Below are 23,548 nucleotides of genomic sequence, written 5' to 3' on the forward strand. Positions count from 1 at the left end.
CTGTTTCCATACAGATGGCTCTCGCTGTTTTCAGTGTCTTCATGGAGCACCCGGATTCCATAAATAAACTTCCCCCTAGATAGCAGTCGGTCCTCTTCATGGTGCAGTTGTATTGAACCCAGCTGCCAAGCCCACATGGCGCTCTTGGAAGCGGTTCCTTTTCCGATGAAATGAGCAACGCATGATTTTTTTTTTATTTTTATTTATTTATTTTTTTTTTTGGTCCTCCTCCAAAGGAAGTTTTAAGAATCTTAAGACATAGTGATCATCCTTCCAGTGAGAAACAGCCCTTGGCGAGTCTTCCTTGACATTACTGCTTTCCAGAGGGGCATGTGCTTGTGAATCTGAATCAAGTCACTGCAGTTGAGGGTTCCTATTTTAGTTATCTTGGTGGGAAAGCCATAGGAATCTGGGATGGAAAAGACCAGTGCAGGATTATTGAGCTCCCTGCCTGCCCTGGCCCCATGCTGCTCCTAGAAATGGCTGGCACATCCATGCCTTGTGTGCTGCCCACACCCCGAGTGTCGACTCCACAGCTCCCATTGGCCAGGAGCTGCCTTAGCCCCGCTGCGCCCCGGTAAGCAGGGCCAGGGGGCTCCACACGCTGCCCCCTCCACACGCTGCTCCCGGCCCTGTGGCCCCTGGGAGGGGCCATGGAGCTCTGCGTGCTGCCCCTGCCTTCAGGCACCGCCCCCACAGCTCCCATTGGCCGCAGTTTCCAGCCAATGGGAACAGCGGAGTTGGCACTCGGGGTGTGGGCAGCACGCATAGACTCTTAGCCTCCCTGCATGGGCTGCAGGGATGTTCCGCAAGTGGTGTGGGGCCAGGGCAGGCAAGGAACCTGCCTTAGCCCCGCTGCACCGCCGGACAGTTTGGCTTCAGTAGCCTCTGAGAGATAGGGCCTGATTCCGGGAGACTCTTGGCAAAACCAGGAGGGTTGGCAACCCTACCACCAGCCAGGCCATCAGCTGGCATGAGCAGCAGCACGACCCCCTGAGCAGCTGGCCAGCTGGAGCAGCGGCCTGGGCCACTGGCTCACCCGAGCCGCCCCTGGCTGCCAGCCAAGCCCCAGGCTCCTGGCCAGAGCTGAGGCGGGGGGGGGGGGGGGCAGGGCCTCTGGGCGGAGCATGGGCAGGGCCACGGCCTGCCCTTTGATACCTGCCGCACATGCCAACAGGTGTGTTCTTAAGCCCAACAGCAGCATTAGGCTAATGGCTGCTCGAAGCATTCCCCCACTGTGGTGGTAGCTACCATGTCTGCTTGTTCTCAGCCTTGCTCCTGCTCTGGATCCAGCTTTGCCTTACTCCAGGTAACCTGGCTCTGACACTGGTCTCCTAATCCTGGCTACTTACTTCTTCTCCAGCCGTGAGCCTGACTGCTTACATCCCAGTCTCTGGCATAAACAGGTAACCTGACTTTCAGAAGTGCAGATCAACCAGCAGTTCCTTCCAGCCCTGGGATGTGCTGGGCCCTTCGAAAAACCAGGCTGCTTATTTAGATGCCTAAATATGGATTTAGGAGGCTAACTTTAGGCCTGCATTATTGCAAACCTTCAGCTGGGCTCTCTAGCTCTTCTTTAATCACAAAATATCATGCTAGCTTTTGTTTGTCATCACCACAGTATCTGAGTGCCTTCCACGTGAGATTGGTAGCAGCAGTGAAGTCTCTAATGGACTACATGGAGTCTCTTGCACATCTCTCTTTCTGGGGCTAAAACTCTGCTTGGTTGTGGGGCGGTAGGGTAGTTTCAGGTTCTTGTTTTTTATTTCGGGAGTGCAGGAGGGGGTTGGGCCAGAGGGGGTCCCTTGCAAGGCAGGTTACAGCTGGTCATTTAGTTTTGTGGGTGATCTTGGTAGTTTAAAAATTCGGTTTTGTTCTGATTCAGAATGAAAGTCAAAACTGTCAAAATTCTCAGTGGAAAGGCAAAGCCCTGGGGTTCCCAGACCTGGAGTTCCCAATCCTAGGGCAGCCCACCTGGCTGCTTCCCTACAGCCACAGATGCTGGAAACATAGGGGGAGCAATGAACCTGAGTGGCCAGGCTCCTGTGGTCTTAGCTCCCTGTCGTTCTATCAGGCGGGCTACTGAGGAGCCAGATGGGTCAACCGACAGAACCCTGCCTGGCAGATGGGGCTCTGGAGGAGCCCTGTCTAAGTTCTGCCCCAGCTTTGTCAAACTATCTCCGCAAAACAGTTCGATCTAGATGAATTGGCCAATTCTGACGATAGCTGGTCGAGAAAACCCTAATGAAACATTTGATGACCACTTTTTTTTTTTTTTTTTTTTTTCGCTTCCCAAAAGCTTTTCCCGTGACAGTCATCCCAGAACCCCTCTGTACTGGGCTGTTTTTGGGTTTTTTTTAGTTGTCCAGTTGCCAGCTATTTTTCAACTGCACCACTGTGTCCTAGTCAGTGCCATAGAAACACATGCCATTCTGCAGAAACCCACTGGGGTTCAGAGAAAGCCATTATTGATGGACCTCCAGGAACAAGCAGAATGTTCTCATGCTCAGAACCCCTCTCCTGAGTCTCACAAACAGCGACGTGGAACTGACGGGTGGCGGTTTGTGGGTGTTCTTTCTGCCTGATAGTAAGAGAATATGGGTCCGTATCCATTGAGCCCTGCGAGGTGGATCTATGCTGTCTACACTGCAATTAAACAGCCCCTTAGCTCAAGCCCCGCAAGCCTGAGTCAGCTGGCATGGGCCAGCAGCAGGTGTCTAATTGCAGAGTAGACATACGTTGAAAGGCTGGAGCCTTTCGTCACACGCCATTGTCAATACTTCCCCAATTAATGACTCTGACAAGCTGAGGTTAATTACTTTGTAGCTTTGGCATGGCAGAAGATGGAGCTGCCTGGCCAAAAGGGAAATGCCACATTTATTTGTTTCTGATGAGGGCTCTTTCATTTTATGAACTCAACAATAGAACGAGTTTGGGTGAGAGCGACAAGGCAGGGGCATTGGAGCCAGTCGAGGGAATGAAAGCACATAAACAAAAGAAGATGCTCAATGTGGTCTACAAAGAACCAGACCTTGTAGGGCAGCCTGAGGGATACACTGGGAATGGATCAAGGTGGTGTGAAGGGAAGACGTGGGGCAGGGGAAATCTGCAGAATTCAGAGATGTTAAAAGCCAGGAGGGACAATTATGATCGTCTACCCTGGCCTCCTCTATCACACAGGCCATAAAATCTGAAAAAATGCCTGCATCAAGCCCATCACTTCTATTGGAGCATATCAGGGTCAGGGGGTTGGCAGTCTGGCTTCGGGGTCAGCATTAGTTGCGGGCTGAGGGTCCAGGAGCCGATTACCAGAAATCAGGCCTGGTTGGAACACCAGGAGATCAGAACTGAGAGACGAACCAGAGGGCAGGGATCATGAGTCAGTTACCAAGACTCCAGACACCAGGAGGTCTGATCAGAAGGCAAGACCAGGCGAACACCAGACCAGTGGTCCATGGCAGAGTGAAGCCCAATGGTACAGATGGCTACCTATTTCCTCCTCTGGCTTAAATAGGGGCTGCAGCCCACTCAGGAGCTTGCCCAATCAGAGCAGAGGGGTGGGGCTTGTGCCCTGGTTGGGCTTCATGGGCCCCAGTCCCAGCTGCTATCTCAGCTGCCAGTGGAGGGCTGGAGTGTGATGAAATCTGGGTCCATGTTGGGAGTTGAGACCCCTGGGGCCTGACAGAGCTATAGCAGAGCTTCCAGAAAGAAATCCAGTTTTGATTTAAAGAATTCAAGTGAGGGAGAACCCCTCACAGCCCTAGGTGAGTGGTTACAATGGTTAATTCCCCTCACTCTTAAACATTTGCACCCGATTCCTAGTCTGAATTCATCTAGCATCAGCTCTCCACCAGTGGGTCTGGTTACAGGTGGTTTTTTTTCTGCTGTGTTAATGAGCTGTCTATTATCGGACTCCCGCTCCCTGTGGAGGTACCTCCATTCTCCCCACCCCCCCATACCAGCGGCTGTGTGTGCATAACCATGGTCTCCAGTCCCTTTCCCAGCAGGGGTGCTGCGTGAGCCCTTATTACCCTCTTTCCTCCACTGAGAGGGGCTGTTTGTGTCTACCTTCCTCCCTCTCTCCATACCAGGGGCTCGATATGCCCCATTCCGCAATACCAGGATCCCCCATTCTCCACTCACCTTCCCAGAACTGGGTGCACTTCCCCCTTCTTCCCCCCTTCTTCTTCTTGCTTCTTAACACATAGAGTGAATAGTTTGCAAATGGCCCCCAGACTGTAAAATGTTCCTGTGATTCAGGACAAGGAAGGTGTAGAGCAGCGTCTGTTTGAGGGTAAATCACGTGCAGATAGAAAGGCAAAACTCATCCCATGACTCGCTGGCTACAGAGAATTAAGTCCCGCTCCAGAAATTCCTCTCTGGACTCCGCCCCAGGGCAGCCGAACAGTGGAGTCCCACAAATATTTGACATGTCGTACGATTCCCGTGGCAGTGTTATGGTCGGGGCCCTGTCCTTATGTATTTTACTCACTCAGGCAACACTCTGACCTGAATCTGATACTGCCTAGAGGAGGTGGGTGTTGGTGTCTCATTCTCTCTCCTGTGGGTCTCGCGTGCTTCCCCCCCTCGCGTGATATTGCCATGTGCAATCGAACTCCCCAAGGGCAAGCAATCTCTTCTGCTCTCTGGCAAGGGCTAACTGACCGCTGACAAACCAACCTTTGCTGAGAAATGCCAAGTGTTGCCTGAACTCCCTTATGTTGTTTGCGGTTCTCCTCGGCTGTCTGAGTCATCCAAAAATCACAAACGCAGAGGCGGGGCACAGTTCAGCAGGGCTAGTCGGCCAGCTGTATTGACAGACAGGGAAAGAGATTTGCTACTCCACAAACCAACGCACTTTGTGCAGCCGGGGGTGGAAAATCGCTCCTCCTGGCTCTGGGAAATCAGATGGAAATTAGCGCGGATGGTTGGCTCATGGTGTCATTGATTCCTTTGGTTTTTAGGGCTGGGTACTCAGCTGATGTACATCTGCAGAGCTGCTTTGGCTTCTGCGGAGGATATACCCTAGTGCAGGATCTGGCCGTTAATGTTTGTTAGCACTGTAGCAGATAGGACGGGTCGTTGGGGAGCTCGGACTCTGAGTCTCTGTTGCAGCCCCATAGTTTCAAAAGGCCAGATTTTGATACCCTTAGGCCCTCACTCTGAGCCGTCCCACTGGCTCCCATGAAGGAAGGGGTCTGTCCAGCATCAGTGAGGGTAGCCGAACCTGGCCCTGGATTTGCGGGTGCAATTACATTGGGTTAGACGGTCGCAGCCCTCCCTTGGCCAGGCAGGGAACTAAGGTTTTTTCCCCTTCCCCACCCCAGCTCGGCCCTGCTGAGACTCCAGCCTTGAGAGTGGGGAGCAGGAGTTATGTATCTCATACAGGTCCCTGTGAGTGACCGGGATGGCGGGCATGGATTGTGAAGGGCCCAAGCCCCACCACTGGCCCTTCGTCCCTGGCCGGGGTGCATGGCGGGGGGATGAGCTACTCCATTAAAAGGGAGGAAGTAACTTACTCCCTCTCCAAGGGGGAGCAGGGGAGGAATTGTGACTTGGACTCCCAACTCCTTCTCTGCTCTGCATCGCCGCGCTGCCCCGTGCTCGGGACAGGATGGTACAGGTCCAGCCCAGCCCGCTGAGCGCCCAGGGAAAGCTCCCATCGGGCCAAGCTTCCCAACCATGAGCAAGATCTTGACGAGGGGGACAAGGGCCACCTGGCCGTGGGTTGCCCAGCAGCTGTGCCCTGGGCCAGCACTTCCACCTAAAGTGAATGCAGAATGGTTGGTGCCACCATCCTGGGGGAGGCAGGAGACCTCTGTAATTAGGGATTGGACACTGCACACTGATTGGAGTCCCGGGGGAGTGGGGGGGGGAGGGAACACAGGGAGAGCCCAGCCTCCAGGGGCTATTCTGATTGGGTGGGGTGAATGTGTAGACTGAATCAGGGAAACACCATTCCCCCCACTCCCCTCACCAGGTCAGGGGAGCAGCTCCACAGATGCTACCTCCACTGGCCGCTTGGAGAGGGGCGGAACGGAAAATCCACATAAGCAGGGGGCAAAGCCAGGGGGACCCACTGCTGCTGGTGGCTGAGATCCACTCGGGCAGGAGCCTCACAGCCCTTCTGCTGCCGGGGTACCCTCAGGGGCTGCAGAAGCACAGGCAGGGTTTGCCCCTCAGCAGCAATGTCAAAGGAGCGAGGCTGCTATGGGGCGGTGATCTGGGCATGTGACCGTTCCCTTCTCTTCAGCGAGGAGGCCTTGCACATCTGGTAGCTGGGAAGGACTTTACCGCCCCCCGCTCAGCTCCTATCTTATCCCAGCGGGGGAGCTTTTCTGTGGGCCTGAGGGGAATGCTGAGCACGGCTGGGGCGTTGCTAGACACGGCAGCCCGTTATGCTGAGGCCTGACTGAGCTGCTGTGCCCGCTCATGGGATGGCTTCCTTTCCCAGATATGGTTGCTGTCACACAGTGCTATGGGACACGCACACACAGGAATGATTATAATTTGCATTGTGGTAGCACCTATGGACCAGCTCATGGACCAGGATCCAATTGTGCTAGGAGCTGTACAAACTGAACAAAAAGACAACCCCCAAAGAGTTTATAATCCAAGAGTAAGACAAGAGGCAACAGATGGATGCAGATGGACAGGAACAATGAGACAGTATGGGCCGGGGTAGCCACATGCCAGCTGCCTAACCCTTGTTGAGGTGTTTGTAGGCCCCACGGAATTATTTTATGTAGAAGCTTGGGCATAGGATTACTAAGGACAGTGGTGGTATGAGTCAACAATGGAAGATAAGGTTAAAGGCTAAAGGCTTAGCTTCACACACCCACATTGTTCTGATTTACTGTGCCAATGTTATTAAACCAGTACAACTACCCTAATGTGGATGCGGTTATACCAGTATAAAGATCCTCATGCTGGGATGGCTTATTCCTTTATGGGAAGAGGAATAAGCTATAATGGAAGAAGGACTTTTATATTGGTCTAACTGCAACCATATGAGGGATTGTACTGATAAAACTATATCCACAGAAAATCAGACCCTTAACCGACGTAGTGACTCCGGTACAAAACCTGCCTAGATCAGGTCTACAGATTGTAAAAGAGCGCTGAGCACCCTTTTAAATTCTGTCCGTGAAATTAGCAGGCTTTGTTCATAGTTAAGCAACTATGTGAAGTGCTTTCTTTCTAAACACAATCTGGGCCTTCCATGCCCTTTCCCAAAGAACACAATTAACAAAACAAAACAAAACAAAACAATCTGATACTTTCCCAATAATAAAGGGGGGAAACATTTGGACGCAGCATGATGCGATTATAAAACCAGCCAGCTGAGAAAACGAGGAGGGTTTTTTTTGTCTTTTCCCATCTCCTTCCAAAATTAACACCATGTATAATTTGCAGCTGCTGTCCTGCCATTAATTTTAAGTGGTGTTTTAAAAAAAAAGTTTTTAAAATGGTGTTTAAAGAGGAAGGGGCCATTCTGTTAACAATAAGCTGCCAAAATGGGATTTAATAATAATAATAATTAATAATTCATTGTATTAATACTGCTGACTTGAATTATTCCTTTCTACAGTTTCATGGGACTGATTAATAATGAAAGAATGCAATTAGCTGGCACTAGTGGTACGTAGGCAGACTCCTGGCAGGGAAGATACAAAGACTGCTTAGAATTGTGTTTTCATAATTGTGTATACTTTTGGATTTCTCTCATTTTAATATCTTTCTACCCATTGTCCCACATGGTTTCCGTGTTTTGAAGCAATCAGTGCAGTGTGTGGAAAACATATCTCCTTGAGCATTTAAAGCACAACCCTAGGTAGGTTTCAAGTAAAACGTCCCAGTAAAGTTAAAATTAAGGTGCTAAACCATTGTACGGCTGCAAGTAACCCCTAAGACCAGGGTCCTGGCCAAATATCAATTAAGGTAATTAAATTTTGAGTACTTGTATCCTTCCGAGGGTTTCAGATGGATACAGTTCTCTTCACTCGATGGCCTCACTTGTTGTTGTTGTTGTTCCTGAGTGCTGTTAAGCAGTTGCTCTGTGTCACCTCAGATGTGGCTGCATTTCTGTAGAGGGGAAAATGATTCTTCTCGGTGTAGATTGTCCAATCAGGTTTTGAAGTTTGGGAAGTGTTTTGGAATCAAAGTCACTATGTACGAGGGCTTGTCCTCCAAAGCGAATTAAACTCAACTGAATTAAGGCCACCTTAATTCTGTGTCAGTGTCCACGCAGGGATTTATTGTGGTTTAACAAATCCCTTTTAAAAGTTCATTTGGATTCATTTTCCTGGGTAGACTAGCCCTGAGTTGCTCACTCTAGTCAAAACAATCCTATAATGTAGGATTATGCCAGCACCATCGTGTATCATGTGATAGGGAAACCTTTCATATGGTTTTGTTCTATATTAGGACTTTGGTTAACACAGGATAAAAGCAGCAGGCCTGGATTTGAGAATTAGGCACCGTCTTTGTGGCTGGAATTATAATAATGGATTATTATTATTTACATTAGCACCTAGAGGTCACAACCAAGATTGGGGCCTCACTGGGCTAGAGCAGAGGGGGCCCATTACCGCTCTGCTCCACAACGTGATGCCTCTCCAAAAAGTAACCCTGTTCCACATCGATAACCACATCATTTTCCTGGGTAGACTAGCCCTGAGTTGCTCACTCTAGTCAAAACAATCCTATAATGTAGGATTATGGCAGCACCATCGTGTATCATGTGATAGGGAAACCTTTCATATGGTTTTGTTCTATATTAGGACTTTGGTTAACACAGTGATAAAAGCTCTAGACTATGGTGGTTCTAGACTATTCTCAGTGGTAGAGGAGGACAGGACAAGGAGTAATGGTCTCAAGTTGCAGTGGGGGAGGTTTAGATTGGATATTAGGAAAAACTTTTTCACTAGGAGGGTGGTGAAACACTGGAATGCGTTACCTAGGGAGGTGGTGGAATCTCCTTCCTTAGAAGTTTTTAAGGTCAGGCTTGACAAAGCCCTGGCTGGGATGATTTGATTGGGGATAGGTCCTGCTTTGAGCAGGGGGTTGGACTAGATGACCTCCTGAGGTCCCTTCCAACCCTGATATTCTATGATTCTATGATTCTAACCAACCTCATTTCCCCCCGGTGTCCTCGGTCGTGATTTAAAGCTGAGCATCTGGAAGTGCAGGGTCGGTGCTGCTGGGAATCTCTGGAAGTCAGGTTAGCTCTTTTTCAGAAGGGTCTGATTGGGGCTGGGGAAGGAGTTTAATTTCTCAGCGATGGCTAATGAGCCATCAGTGAGGCAATTTTATCGATGCAGCAAAGATCAGCTGAAGGGAAAGCATGTTAAGCATCACGCAAGCCTGCCTGACACCAGATCCGTTACAGCTGAATGGCCCTGTGTGCCTCTGGCTCGAGAAATCTTCCCCTTGTCTTCTACCAGGAAGGCTCCTCTTTCTTTTAATGAGGATGGAGAGAGAGGGAGGCTCGTTTAGCTCCGGATGTCCCTGCCCCCGTGGCAAATGATGCTCCATCATTCTAGGGAGCAGCTCGGTTAAGAGCCAAGATGGGATGGCTTGAGGAGCAGAAGGGCTAGTTATTTATGCCACTCCATAAGGGACAGATGAGATGTGGAACATGCCTGGTGTGGGTGTTTTGTTCTTGCAGGGGTGCGGTGGCTGCCAGGGCGATGGCTCGGTACCCGAAAGAACATCCATTGAATTTAGATTCAGGGCAAGGGGAAGTTCAGTTTCCCTATCTCCTTGCTGATGTGAGAAAAGAGGCGAGGCTGGCACCCGTTGCTTTGGAACTTGCCACTTTCCGATGCTGAACTGCGGGTAGGAGCAGCAGGGTGGTAAGAAGCCTTCAGGGCTTTGAAAATTCACAGCAGCACATAAATAGAGGGGGGTGGAAGCTTATCAGATTTCCACCCCACTTCCTGCCCAGAGGAAGGCTTTTTAATCATCTTGCAGGCCACCATGCTGAGTGGATCCTGTGTACCACAAACAGACAGCTTGCCTCTTCCTTTTTAAATACTTCGGCACGGTCTGGGTTAAGACTTGCTTCTGAGCATGATGGGGATATACATTCTCCTGTATGTGCTGCAATTGCCCGGTAGAAGCTAAGATTCTAGAATGACATATCCATGCTTCAGGTCGTTTCCTGGCCATCTCAGGGGTCAGGAAGGAATTACTACTTCCCATACACAGGTGTGTTGTGCTTATTTTCGCGTTTCATCCAAAGCAGGGTGGCAGCAGGAATCTGGACTCGATGGGCTGGGATAACAAATTTTGTATTATTATGATGAGCCCTCTCCCTAGGACGGGGCATAGTTCTTCAGTTCTTATAAAAGGCTGATGTGGCAGCTTATGCAGCCATGTGATGGGATGTAGGGGTGGATGAGAACGGACAACGTGCTGACATGTCAGAGGAGAGCATGGTGTGGAGAATTCACGTTCAGTTACAGTTGAACATCAAGCACGTGCTCAGGGGTGACTTTGCCAAATCCAGTTTGTCCGATCTGCCTGATGTCACCGTGTCTGATTGCTTGGAAACCTTTCTGCCTTATTCACCCACAGCTGCCTGTCAACATCCCCTGCACACTCCAAATCAAAGGCAATACCAATTCCAGTGCCACATGGGCATGTGTGGGCTTGTGTGTGTGTTCATGGGGAATCATAACACTGTGGCACCATGTGGCAGAAATGGGTACTAGCCTATCAGTCTTGGGCCGTGGTAACTGGAGCTGATGAGTTCGGTACATGGGAGTCATGCAAACATTTTTTCCCTGGTTTTTTCTCATGGAGTTCATCCCTCCAGAGGGCTGGGCATTGAGCTCCACAGAACTAGCACAGACCTAGCTAGAAGGTGATGGCAGAGCAATATAAATTCTTGGACCTGTGACTGTTGATCTTTTAAAGAGAAGGTTGGGAGTGTGCACATAGGAGGTGACTCTGGCTGGGAAGACATCGTCTCTGCGTTCTCAGTAGTGGACTTCTCCATCTCCTGATCTGAACTGGGAATTTCCATTCCCTACCCATTACTGGTTTGCTGTCACAAAACACTTGAGACTCTGCCCTCTCTAAATTGCCCCTTGCCCAACGAGAATTCTTCAGTGACGTCCCTGGGTAGCACCTCCCTTGCCCCAGTGCATTGGCTATTCTCATGAAGAAGAGGGTGTGGCCAGAGTGTCTTTACACCCCAGTGGTCCCCAGCTGCTGAAATGTCCCCTCAGAGCTGTTGGCAGCCAGATGTAAGTTAGAGCAGCCGCTGCTCTAAGGCACTCAGAAGTCTGGACTGGTTCCTGGCCAGCCCTGGAACCCAGAGTGGTGTAAAGCTACCTTTCCCACTCCCCTTGGTCCTGCCCTAAGTGTAAACTCAGCCAGAGCAAAGAATCTAGTCCTCTGACAATACTCGCTCTGGGAAACAGACTTTATTTCCCACCCCAGCCCCCTGACCTGCTTTTACCATGTGATCTGATTTTATAAGCACCGCCCCACGGGTTATTTGCAGCATACACTAAAACTGGCAAGTTGGATCAAGTTTCTTCCTTGCTTTTTGTTTTGGTCGGAAAAGGGATCAGGGAAGCAGGATGTGTAAGCAACACTAGGTCACAAACACAGAGCTGCGGCATTCGCTGCTTCCTTCACAACAGCCCCTTGCTGAGTCCCTGGTAGTGTTATGAACAGCGTCTCAGAAGCCCCCCTGGAGAGCAGAGGGGTTACCCAGTGGCAATGCTGAAAACACACATTTGTTAAAAGTCACTGACTCTGATGGATCCTCTTTATTAAGGGGAGCGTTGCTGGCTGCTGCTTCATCATTTTCCAGCCTCATCTTACTCTGCTGGGGCCATGATGTTCTGCCTTCCTTCTCTATGCAGTAACAGCAGCTCTGTCACCAGGTGAGCTGCTGATCTCAAATATTTAGGGCTTTTACTTGATCCAATCGAGAGCTTGATCCAAAGCCTGCTGAAGTCAGTGGAAGACTCCAGCAGCCTGCAGTGGGCTTTGGATCAGGCCCAAAGAGATCCCCAGTTAACCTAGACCCTCCAGGCTACGGGGAAACTGAACAACCTGCTTGCTTGCTTTGCTATTATAGAGGGCAAAATTGCTCATCCCATGGAATCACCTCACAGCCTTGTCCCCCAACAGACAGGCAGAGGGGCCCTGTCTTGACAGTTAAAGATGCAGGACAAAGAGAACAGACTCCTAGCAACACATACAGATTGCTAGCCTGGGGCAGGGCCTGGCCCTAGCCACATCTTCCCTTTAAAGAACTAAAGAGGGAAACTAATGCCTTTGATCTGGCTCCTTAACCACCAAATGAATAATGGGCCAGATCCTGATACCTTCACTGAGTTGTTTTTTTGCCTCTGACCAGATCCTGTTGTCCCCAGTGCAAGGTTTGTATTATTGTGAAATAGACCTCGGGGTTTGGTTTGGTTTCCTTAGAGGCAGAATTTCATATATCTCAGCTACATTATTAGCGCCTCAGTCTCCAGGCAAAATCAGGGCCTCACTGTGCTAGGGACTGTACAAACACATAGTGAGGGACAGTCCCTGCCCCAAAGATCTTACACGCTCGGTAAGGCAGGATTCTTAGCCCCGTTTTACAGCTGGGGGAATGAAAGATGAAGGGACCTGCTGCTGTTTACACACAGTCTGTGACCGAGCCAGGAACAGAACCCAAAGCTCTGGAGTTCCCATCCAGGACCTTAACCACAGGCCAGTCCTATTATCCTCTACAGTCAATTTAACCCTTTACTGTCCACACAATAGGTTCGTTTTCTCAGTTAGGTATTCATGGTTCACCCACCTTCCACAAAAGCAATAAAAGACTTGATGCAAAATCCTAACCGCACCTTTTCTTATTGATAATCGGCCGTGGAAATCCTGTCTCGTAGCAAAAGGGTAAAAAACAAACAACAAACCAGAGGGCTGAGTGTGTTTTAGTTGAAGAAAACAGAGCAGAATTTAGCCCGGTATCTGTGAAAATCGGGTGTAATTCCATTAAACCCAGCGGAGTCTCTCCCGCATAAGTGAGAGCAGAATCTGGTCCGTTAGATCTATAAAAAACATGAAATCTATGCAGCTTTTTAAATCAATGTATGGGAAGGGGAACCCCTGATGTGTTGTGCTTTGTCATCATGTTTCCGATAGTTTTCAGAGCTTAGGGGTAACTATGTTTTTGGAAACAGGCTGTAGTCTGTGTCTCCCCTATTAAGTACATCTCGGATTTAGCCCAGTGGTGGCATTGGCCGCACTCTGAGTTTTGGCCTTTGAAGTGCTGACTTTTGTGAATGGAGGATTATGGAAACATCTTTTGTCTTTTTTTAAATCTCTCTTGCTGAAGAACCCAGCAGTTGCCCAGGAGGAGAGCAAGCAGTCAGTGCTGCTTGAAAACAGAGCTTAAGAATTCCTTTATGAAGAACTTGCCTAATCATCTGTCAAGTCTTAGGAAACTGCTTAGAAAAAGAGAACAGTGATTTTAGTGTGGAAAGAGATGTACAAGTGGCTGTCACAGAACACAGCACCTTTAATAGCTACAGTCAAGCAGAATTCAGAGTAACAGCCGTGTTAATCTGTATTCGCAAAAAGAAAAGGAGTACTTGTGGCACCTTAGAGACTAACCAATTTATTTGAGCATGAGCTTTCGTGAGCTACAGCTCACTTCATCGGATGCATACTGTGGAAATTGCAGAAGACATTATATACACAGAGACCATGAAACAATACCTCCTCCCACCCCACTCTCCTGCTGGTAATAGCTTATCTAAAGTGATCATCAAGTTGGGCCATTTCCAGCACAAATCCAGGTTTTCTCACCCTCCGCCCCCCCCCCCCCCCCCCCCCCCCCCCCCCCCCCCCCCCCCCCGCACACAAACTCACGCTCCTGCAGAAGTTATTGTGAGCAGACCTGGTCAAAACTCAAGATTTCCATTTCATGGGACATTTTGCCATTTCAAAATTTGTTTTCATTCCAAACAAATATTTTCACAACTTCCCACCAAACAGAATTTCTGAAAAATTCCAGTTGGGGGAAAATGTCTATCCATGTCCTCCTCTTCCGAGACTCGCCTAACCCTAACCCGAGCCCTAACCCTAACTCTATCCATGTTCTCCTCTTCCGAGACTTGCGATGGTATCTCTGAGTGAGGCAGACACTTGTCAGGTGGGAATAAGGCTGAGATCAGCCAACCTGTTTTACCACCACCTGGTAAACATTTAGCAACTACCAAGCTAGGCTGGATTTGACCTGGAATCCTGTAGGTGAAATTCACTAGGTCCCCTGAGCCTTTGAGAGGAGCTTGAGTTGTAGGTCAGGGAGAAAGGGTAGATCTGGATTTACAAAACACCTCCTCCAATCTTCAGATGGAGCCAAATTTTTCAGCTGGTCCCTATTTAACGCTGCCTAGTCCCATTTCCTCTAGCTAGCACTCTTTGGCTGCGAGAGCCGGTCAAAACGAAACCCAGACCAAACCCCCTTGAACTCTGCATCCAGGTCCAAACTTCATGGCTTGGGCCTACCGTGGTCATTGGACTCACCGAGATCCAGCCCTGACACTTTTACCATGGTTAAATAGTAGTGCTTTATTCACTAATACACAGAGCGTGGCTGGACTGTGGTGAACGTGGCTGTAATTAACACATGCTCGCTCATCTTCATCGGCGCACCAGGGGTTCATCGGAAAATCATCGGAAGAAGCTGCATTGTGCAGATGCAACTCCGCTGAGATGTCTTTAAATGCTAATCTGTGCGTCATTAGGCTGGGCAGCTTCAATGATTAAACAGCCTCTTGCTACGTTTCCAGGGAGGCATGACTTCAAAGGGGGGTGACCCAGCATAGCCCACTTGAAAGCATGATGCAGAAAACCAATGCATGGCTGCTGGCACTTCCTCAGCTAGTCTTTGAAAGTGGTGCCTAATAGTGAACGGAGGTGAAAGAGCACCGTTAATGGGGCTCTTATGCATATATCTTATAAAGCCTGATTAGACAGATCAATGTTTGGTGTGGAGCTTGTTTTCAGACATAGCTAAATCTACGTAATTGGGTGAGGGGGCTGGGGCTGGAACTGGAATGGCTTTAGTTGCACCGCCCATCTGCAAACCTGCCACCCTGAGATTTCCATTCTGCGAAGCAGCTGCCGCTCCAGATCTCTTCTCCATGTTCCCATGTAACTTCCATTGAAACTGGCAAAGGCTGGCAAAATCTGACGGACTAAACGTAGCACCAGAATCCAGGAACTTCTGTGGCATAAACCCACGACGGCCACTGACTTGCTGGCTCGGCTCGGACAAGTTTAGATGAATCTTCTCTGAGCTTGAGTCTAGCTGTGTCTCTGCAGGCTTGTATGGTGGGGGAAGTGGGATCCTTTCTCCCAGCCCACTGTGCATGGGCAGCCAGACTCCTGGAGTTAGCACCCCATCCGGGCAAGGTGCATTTGGGAGGAATAGCTGGATAGGGCACCTGCCGGTGTTCGCAGGTGTTATAGCTCCATCAAGGAGACATAAGAACTGTGTCTGTATGCCCGTGGAGGCATTATTGTTTGTATTCCCCTAGCACCTAGAGGCCCCAGCTGAGATCAGGGCCCCATTGTGCTGCACATACATCTACGCTGCAGCTGGGAGCGTGCTGCTCAGCGCAGGTAGACAGACGTGCACTAGCTTGGCTCAAGCTAGCATGCTAAAAAGAGCCACGTAGCCAGGGTAGCGTGGGTGGTGGCTTGAGCTAATCACCTGAGTACAAACCTGCCTGGAACCTCTGCGTGCGTATTCGGGTGGCTAGCCTGAACCACTTCCTGTGCTACCCCGGACTACACTGACATTTGGTTGTGCTATCTTGAGCAGCGCTAGCGCGTGTCTGTGTACCCGCGCTGCGAAGCGAGCTCCCGGCTGCAGTGGAGATGTACTCCAGGTGAGAGACAGCCCCTGACCGAAAGAGCCAATAATGTAAATAGTCAAAAGACAGGCGTGTTTTCAATTTTTGGTGAAAAGGTGGCCGTACAACAAAATATTGTCATTTTAAAGCATTCAACCAGCTTTAATAATGCACGCCCGTGTCACAGGAGTTTGGGAGGGTTCATTAGCTAATGTCTATTAAGAGCTTTGATGGTTGTTATTGTTACTGATCATTATTTGTAGCACCTGTGGGGTCCAATCAGGGCTCAAGGTTCCATTGTGCTAGATATTTCACCCCTTCTGTGAAAAGACAGCCACCAGGCTAAAGAAATTACAGTCTAAGCCCCTGATCCTGCAAACACTTAAGCACATGCTTAACTTTATGCCCAATGGGTAGAGCTGGCGGAATTTTTTTAGCTAAAAAGCTTTCCCATTGGAAAACATGGCTTGCCAAGATTGGAATTTTCTGCCGGAAAGGTGTTGATTGGATGAAATTTCCCCAGTTGGGAGAATCAAAACAAAAACCTGCATTTTGAATGGCCGCCTCAAAACTAAACCAAAACATTTCACGCTGACGTTTTGTAAAATTTTTGTTTGCGTCTGAAATGTGGTAATTTCCCATGTTGATCTTTCCAATTAAAAACACTTTTTTGGTCTTTTTTCACGTAGCAAAATTTTTGGCTTCTTTGACATTTAATTCTCAATGAGAATGGACAGTCATTTCAAAACTTCCCACAAAAGAAATATTCTGTTTCTTGAACAGTTCTGAACTGTGGTCCAGATCCAAAACTCACTGCAGCTCTTTCCAGTGACTTTAGTGGAGATACTCACAGTGCATAAAACTAGACCCTGTTCTTGTAAAGAGAAAAGGAGTACTCGTGAGCTTATGCTCAAATAAATTTGTTAGTCTCTAAGATGCCACAAGTACTCCTTTTCTCTTTGCGAATACAGACTAACATGGGTGCTACTCTGAAACCTGTTCTTGTAAAGACTCACAAACGTGCTTCATGGTAAGACGAGAGACAACAGTTGGACACTACAAGCAGATGGGAGAAGTGCCAGGAAACAGTAAAATGATGATCGTCAGTGTAATAAATAGTGAGGTGGAATCCTCCATATTGTTACAGTGATGATGTACCAAGCCTTTTAAATGTTACTTGTTTGGAAATTGTCAAATGCTTAAACTCTGAAAATGGCTTTTGTTTCTGCCTTGCAGGAGTCCCCTTCCCCAAGAATTTCCAGCAGGTGTGTACCAAGATCCTCACCCGCCTTTTCCGAGTCTTCGTCCATGTCTACATCCATCACTTCGATAGTATCATCAGCATGGGTGCCGAGGCCCATGTCAACACCTGCTACAAGCACTTTTACTACTTCAGCAGAGAGTTCAGCCTCATTGACCACCGGGAGCTGGAGCCTTTGGTAAGAAGTTGCCTACTTCACGTGGGGGTGAAATTCACCTCTCTGCAGAGAGAGAACACAAGGCCTGTTCCCCACCAAAGTCCTTGTCCTCATCTTAATGGCCCTTTGCCATTGAACCCTGCCCTTCGTTCCCATTCTGTTATTTTCACATTGACATACTGACAGCAGTGTCTGCCTTGATCACCCTCTTCTCCACTCTTTCCTACGAGCACCTCCATACTTTCTCCCTTACGCTTAGGAAGAACTCCCCATCAAAATTCACAAAACCACCACCTGATCTTCTTTTTAAGTCATTCCTTAAACCCTGCCTCTGCCACAGCACCCAGAAATACCTCGTGGTATCGGTTGGGCTGGTGACCACGTGGCCACTGAGACCACCCTGGCTCCTAATCTGTGCAAACACACCTCTCTGTACTGTTGCCTTGCCCTCGCCCACGCTTGCATGTCTTCATTCACCTGTTGTCTATATCTAAGCTTGTGAGCCCTCCTGGGACAGGGTCTCTGATTGTACTATGCCTCATTTAACAGGGCCCTGATCCCTGGCTGGGGTCCTTACGTGCTATCACAACAATAATTTAGGTCAGCCCACCTGGTTGGATTCCAGCCATGGTGACGGAAAGATGAGTGCAAAGCACTTATGAAGAAAAAAATCAAATGTGCAGCTACAAAATGGGGAATAGTTAGGTAGTAGTACTGTCAAAAAGGATCTGGGGGTTACAGTGGATCAGAAATTGAATATGAATCAACAGTGTGATGCAGTTGCAAAAAATGGCTGATGTGTATCATTCTGATGTGGTCCTGCTTTGAGCAGGGGGTTGGACTAGATGACCTCCTGAAGTCCCTTCCATCCCTGACATTCTATGATTCTAGGGTATATTAGCGGGCGTGTTGCATGTATGGCACTGGAGGTAATTGTCCTGCTCTACTCAGCACTGGTGAGACCTCGGCTGGAGGACTGTGTCCAATTCTGGGCGCCACACTCTAGGAAAGATGTGGACGACTTGGAGAGAGTCCTCAGGAAAGCAACCGAAATCATCAGCTGGTTAGAAAACCTGAGATCTATGAGGAAAGGTTAGAAAACCTGGGCATGTTGCTTCTTGTGGAAAGAAGACTGATGGGGGACCTGATGAAAGTCTTCAGATATGTTAAGGGCCGATATAAGGAGGTCAATTGTTTTCTATGTCCACTGAAGGTAGGATAAGAAGTAATGGGCTTAATCTGCAGCAAGAGAGATTTAGGTTGGATATTAGGAAAAACTTTCTAACTCTAAGGGGAGGTAAGCTGTGGAACAGGCTTCCAAGGGAGATGGTGGAATCCCCATCACTGGAGATTTTTAAGTACACCTGTCAGGGATGATCTAGCTTTATTTGGTCCTGCCGTAGTGCAGGGCACCAGACTTGATGACCTCTCGGAGTCCCTTCCAGCCTGACGCATCTATGATTTTGTGGCCGCAGAGAATTGTGATGACATGAAGGGTCATTTGAATGGAGAGGGCTTTACATGAGCACAGAGTTCCTCCTTCACAGATCTGATTGCAGGGTCGGGGCCTATATCCATGCCTTTAACTCCACTGTCCTCCCGCATTGCCCGGCTGCGAGAGACATTATTTCCTGACCCGATCAGGGTTCCTCCTTCCTTTGAGCACTGTACACTCTGTGTAGTGCCACATGGCTGACACAGGGGAGTTACGGAAAATCTAGGTCTGCTGGAAGTTTGGGAAGAAACCTATCCAGGTGCCTAATTAATTATCCTGCCTCGTCACTTTGATTCTGACTCAGGTTATGATAGCTCAGCTGGCCAAAGAGCCCTCAGGTTCATATGACGTACCTATCAATAGTTTAAGATGAACTAATTCTGATCTAATGGCCTGGAGCCCTGGCAAGTAGCACCTCATCCTGATTAGCTCCTCTTCCTAATGACGCTAATCATGACAAAACTTGTTCGGTATTGATGAGCTACGGCTCAATAACTATTTCGTCCCATTGTGGTTCTTGCTGGATTGATTTCCAGCTATTCAAAAGCGTGAGTGTCACATGGTTGGAATGGGAGGTTGAAGATGCTAAAAGGTTTTCAAAGCAGATGCCAGAAGGGGTGACTGATGGGTTCCACTGAGGCCACGAGGAACTGAGCTGCTTGGTACGATGATGCCAGTGATCATCTGAAGGGCAACAGGCCGCATTCATCCTTGGTGTAACTTCATCTTCCTTGGCTCTTGGTGCATCTCTAAATTGGCGTCTAACAGACCCAACCATTCGTGATAGCTTGCGTGCTCAGCAGATGGCTTGCTCTGTGGGTGACCACCTGGGGGCTAAGGGAATGGCTAAGTCTTAGGTCAAATACTCTGACTCAGTGATTCAAACCCCAGCAAGGTAACTTCTTCTGAGTCGGAGAAAGTAAGTCCTGGGGTCGTGGGGTGCATAGACCCCAGGCTGCCATGACCACGAAGGGGTTAACAGGTAGACCAGCTCTCTCAGCTAAGCACAGACTCCTTCAGCAGAAGAGCGGCCGCAAGTCTGACTTCCAGAGAAAGAGAATCAGAAACTGTGAGTCTGGAAGAGGATTACAGGAGCGGTGGACCAGGAAGCACCAAGGGATTGCGAGGAGCCAGTCCCTGCTGCTTAATGAAAGGTCCCTTGGATCCCAGAGGAGTGAGCAGGCCTTGCTGGGGTCTCCTACCATCTACTAGCAAAGGGACCTGGAGCCAAGGGGTCTGGAGTCTATGGGGGCTGGGATTATTGCTTCTTTGCTAGGGTTCACTGGGCTGTTGGACTTTTTACTGCCCCTCAAGGGGAGTGGCTATAGACGACTCAGCTGGACTCCTAAGAGGAAGTCACCCTGCACAGGGCCAAACGAATGACGGTGGAGGGAGAGAAACTGAGGCAGTTGCCATGGCATCACGCACAGCTGCGAGAGGGCGCTGACTGCGAAAGGCACCCAGGACCCCTGTACAATTCGTTCACTTTCAGAAGTGATGGAAAATCAAGGTCCCATCTGCTTTGTGCAGTCCATAAATAGCTCAGGGCACTTCTCCTGTGAGCAGGGGGATTTGCTCTGAGTTCCTTCTCCAAAACTGCCCTCCCCTTGACCATGTGCTGGCTGGCCGCCGCTCTAGTCTGCCCCAGAGATGGCTGAATTTTGCCAGGGTGGTGTTTAGAAGGCTAAATCACTCAGTAAGATCTAGCTAGTAGTTTTTGTAAAGTGCTTTTCTCTGCTATACACGTGAAAAATATGGCTTATTAGTGCAGCCAAGACTCCAACCAGATCCCATGGGCTGGAGGTAGTAGCTGAGCGCCCCTCCCCCGCCCCCCCCAAAAAACAGCCCCCCTCTGGCTGAGACAGCAGGAGCTGTGCTAAGCTTGTCTCATCTGGGAGCTGCTCTTTTCCGCCTCTGGCCCCAAACACTATTAAAGACCAGGAAGTTGAAGAGGATGAGAGGGAAAAGAATGTTGCTATAATAAACCACTTCCCCCTCCCTAATGCGCTTTCCTTTAGGACACAATAAGTGGAAGTTTCAGTGCTAACATCCTTGCACCCTTTCAATAAGTCCCGGGTCTTTGTTTATTTGATAGGGGTTTTTTTGCTGGCTGTGTCCCGGTGTGAATTGTAAGAATGAGAAAATAATATTTTTCACCTAAATCGCCCCTTTCAGCAAAGGAACTTAATGCACTTTAGCAAGATGAATGAACTTATCTTGCTTTTCAGAAGGGGTAAACTGAGGCAGAGGTAGACTCAGTGACTTGCTTGAGGTCAAACTGCAAGTCAGTGGCAGGGCCTGGAACAGAACTTTCAGGGTCCCACTCTACCCACTAGTCTACAGTGCCCCTGCCCACTAGTCTACAATGCCCCTGCTCCACACAGGAGACCATTAGTCTTCTGGTCTGACTCGTATAACAGAGGGCAGATTCTTACCCCTAGCCATGGTGAGTATTGGATTTTTTTCATGCGCCCTTTCATGAAATTCGTATCTAGATATTTGTTGTTGCTCATTTGGAATATACACCTATGACAACTTCCTCCAATCCTCTAAAGCAATGGGCCGATTTGTGCCTTGACAACTGCTGACTGTGTTTCGGGTCATGGACTCAGTCAGCCCTTTTCATTGGCAAATTGGGGAATGTAAGATATGCAGAGAACAGCTGCATCAGAGAGCTTCTCTCTCTCCTCCTGCTCTCTCAGCCAAACTCCCTTTCTGTCATAGAATATCAGGGTTGGAAGGGACCTCAGGAGGTCATCTAGTCCAACCCCCTGCTCAAAGCAGGGCCAATCCCCAATTTTTGCCCGAGATCCCTAAATGGCTCTCTCAGGGATTGAGCTCACAACCCTGGGTTTAGCAAGCCAATGCTCAAACCACTGAGCTATACCGCCCCCTCCCTAGCCACCTGTTCCTCTTAGCGGGTGGAAGCATGGTGTAGTGGCTATAACAGAGCCTGGGAGTCTGGAGAAGTGGCGCTTTATTCTTGGCTCTGCTGCTCACTCGCTTGTGTGACTCACACAACCTCCCCAGAGCTCACTTTCTGTAGCTAGGAAGCGGGGAGGATCTATCTAGTTCTTGTGCTTATCTCATCCCCCCACTTGTCATAGTATCTGAGTGCCTGGCAGTCCTTAATGTGGTTGTTGTCACCGCACTCCTGTGAGTCAGGGCAGTGTTATCCCCTTTGCACAGAAGGGGAACTGAGGCCCAGAGTTGCCCAAAGTCACCCAGGCACTCTGGAGGAGAAGGGAATTGAACCTGGGGCTCTGAAGTTGCAGGCGAGCATCCTCACCACCGGAGCATCCTTCTCTGCAGTAGTGCAATGAATTGGCATGTAACACGCACCAATACCCTCCAGTGGATGAAATCAGAATGACTCAGCTGTGTGTCATTGGACCTATATGGCAGATCGCTCCTGTACTTTGACAGAGTAGGAGGGTGCAAGTTCTGTTCCTGCTGTTGAAGTTTTGAATGGCCCCAGCGTGCTACATAACGACAAACTGTGGCATTCACCGATGACCAGGGATTGGTTTCAATGCTTCCCTACCTCCATAGAGTGCATTGAAAGCCTCAAATACTAGAGAAGTGCCAAATATTATCTTATAGCTGGCCAGCAGGACCCTTGGCTAAGCATTGCTGCAGTGATCTGTAGGACACATTAACTAAGCCCAGCCACCAGAGAGGATTTGGCTAATTCTGAGAGGCAGGGGAGCCTAGCACAGAGCTTCTCCAACTTTTCCCTAGTGTGAACCAACTCGTCATAGAGTCTGTCTCCGGGGCACCTCCTTCCCCGATCTGGGCTCTGCCTCCCGTCCTGCTCACAATCCCATAACGTCCCTGGGCAAGGGCCTGTCTCTGTTATAGTCGTAGATCCCAAGGCCAGAAGGGACCATTGTGATTATCTCATCTGGCCCCCTATAAAACACAGGCCAGAGACCTTCCCCAAACTAATACATGTTAGTTTATACCATGCCTAGCACAACAGGAGAGAAGGGAGGGTCCAGTGATTAGGGGACAAGCTTAGGTTTTGGGAAATCTGGGTTTCCACCACCCTGTGTGGCCTTTGGCAAGTCACCTAGCCTCTCTGTGCCTCTGTACAATGGAGAGAACAGCACTGCCCTGCCTCCCGGGGGTGCCGTGAGGATAAATGGGGTAAAGACTGTGACGTACTTCGAGATCCACAGTTGAAAAGCGCTATATAAGATCTAGGCATTCGTATTATACAGGGGCCTAGACCTCTAGATGCTACTGTAAGGCAAATAAAACCTGTCAGTCTAAGGTAATCTGCTCCCCATCACTGCAGCATCTGAGTGCTTCATAAACCTGTCGGCACCACATCGCTGTGCGGGAGGAAGTGTTGCTATCTCATCATACACAGGAGGGACGGCGGGGCCTTGGGGCGGAGTGTGGGCAGGGCCACGGCCTGGGTTAGGGGTGGCTTAGCGTCCCCTGGCCTTCGATACCCACCGCCCATGGCTGAGTGATATTTGGAAAGTGCCGAGCACCATTTAGCTGCCTTGTTATGGGATGTAGCAGCTGGAAATGAGAGGGAGGAGCCAGCACCGTGGGATGAGCCACTGGCAAATGTCCCGCAGGCAACAGATCGGGAACCTCTGCTTTCGAAAAATGATCACTGGCGTTCGGGAAGAAGGAGCTTGTGATTTCTAATCCTGACTCACTGCTTGGCCTTGGGGAAAATGAGTCTAATAACTTCTCTACCTCCTGGGACATAGTCCCAAAATCTGGCCCCATCAAAC

General features: G+C 49.3%; 1 protein-coding gene across 3 annotated transcripts in view; it reads left to right on the plus strand.

Annotated features, from left to right (window-relative positions):
* The window catches only part of MOB3C (MOB kinase activator 3C), a 51,612-nt gene that overhangs the window by 16,707 nt on the left and 11,357 nt on the right, over positions 1-23,548 (plus strand). For all 3 annotated transcript variants that reach the window (XM_043520874.1, XM_027824045.3, XM_043520875.1), the window contains exon 3: positions 17,118-17,320. In XM_043520874.1, coding sequence (XP_043376809.1) covers positions 17,118-17,320 — 203 coding nt within the window. The remainder of the gene's footprint in view (positions 1-17,117; positions 17,321-23,548) is intronic.

Source organism: Chelonia mydas, chromosome 8 (assembly GCF_015237465.2).
Source record: "Chelonia mydas isolate rCheMyd1 chromosome 8, rCheMyd1.pri.v2, whole genome shotgun sequence".
Classification (NCBI taxonomy): domain Eukaryota; kingdom Metazoa; phylum Chordata; order Testudines; family Cheloniidae; genus Chelonia; species Chelonia mydas.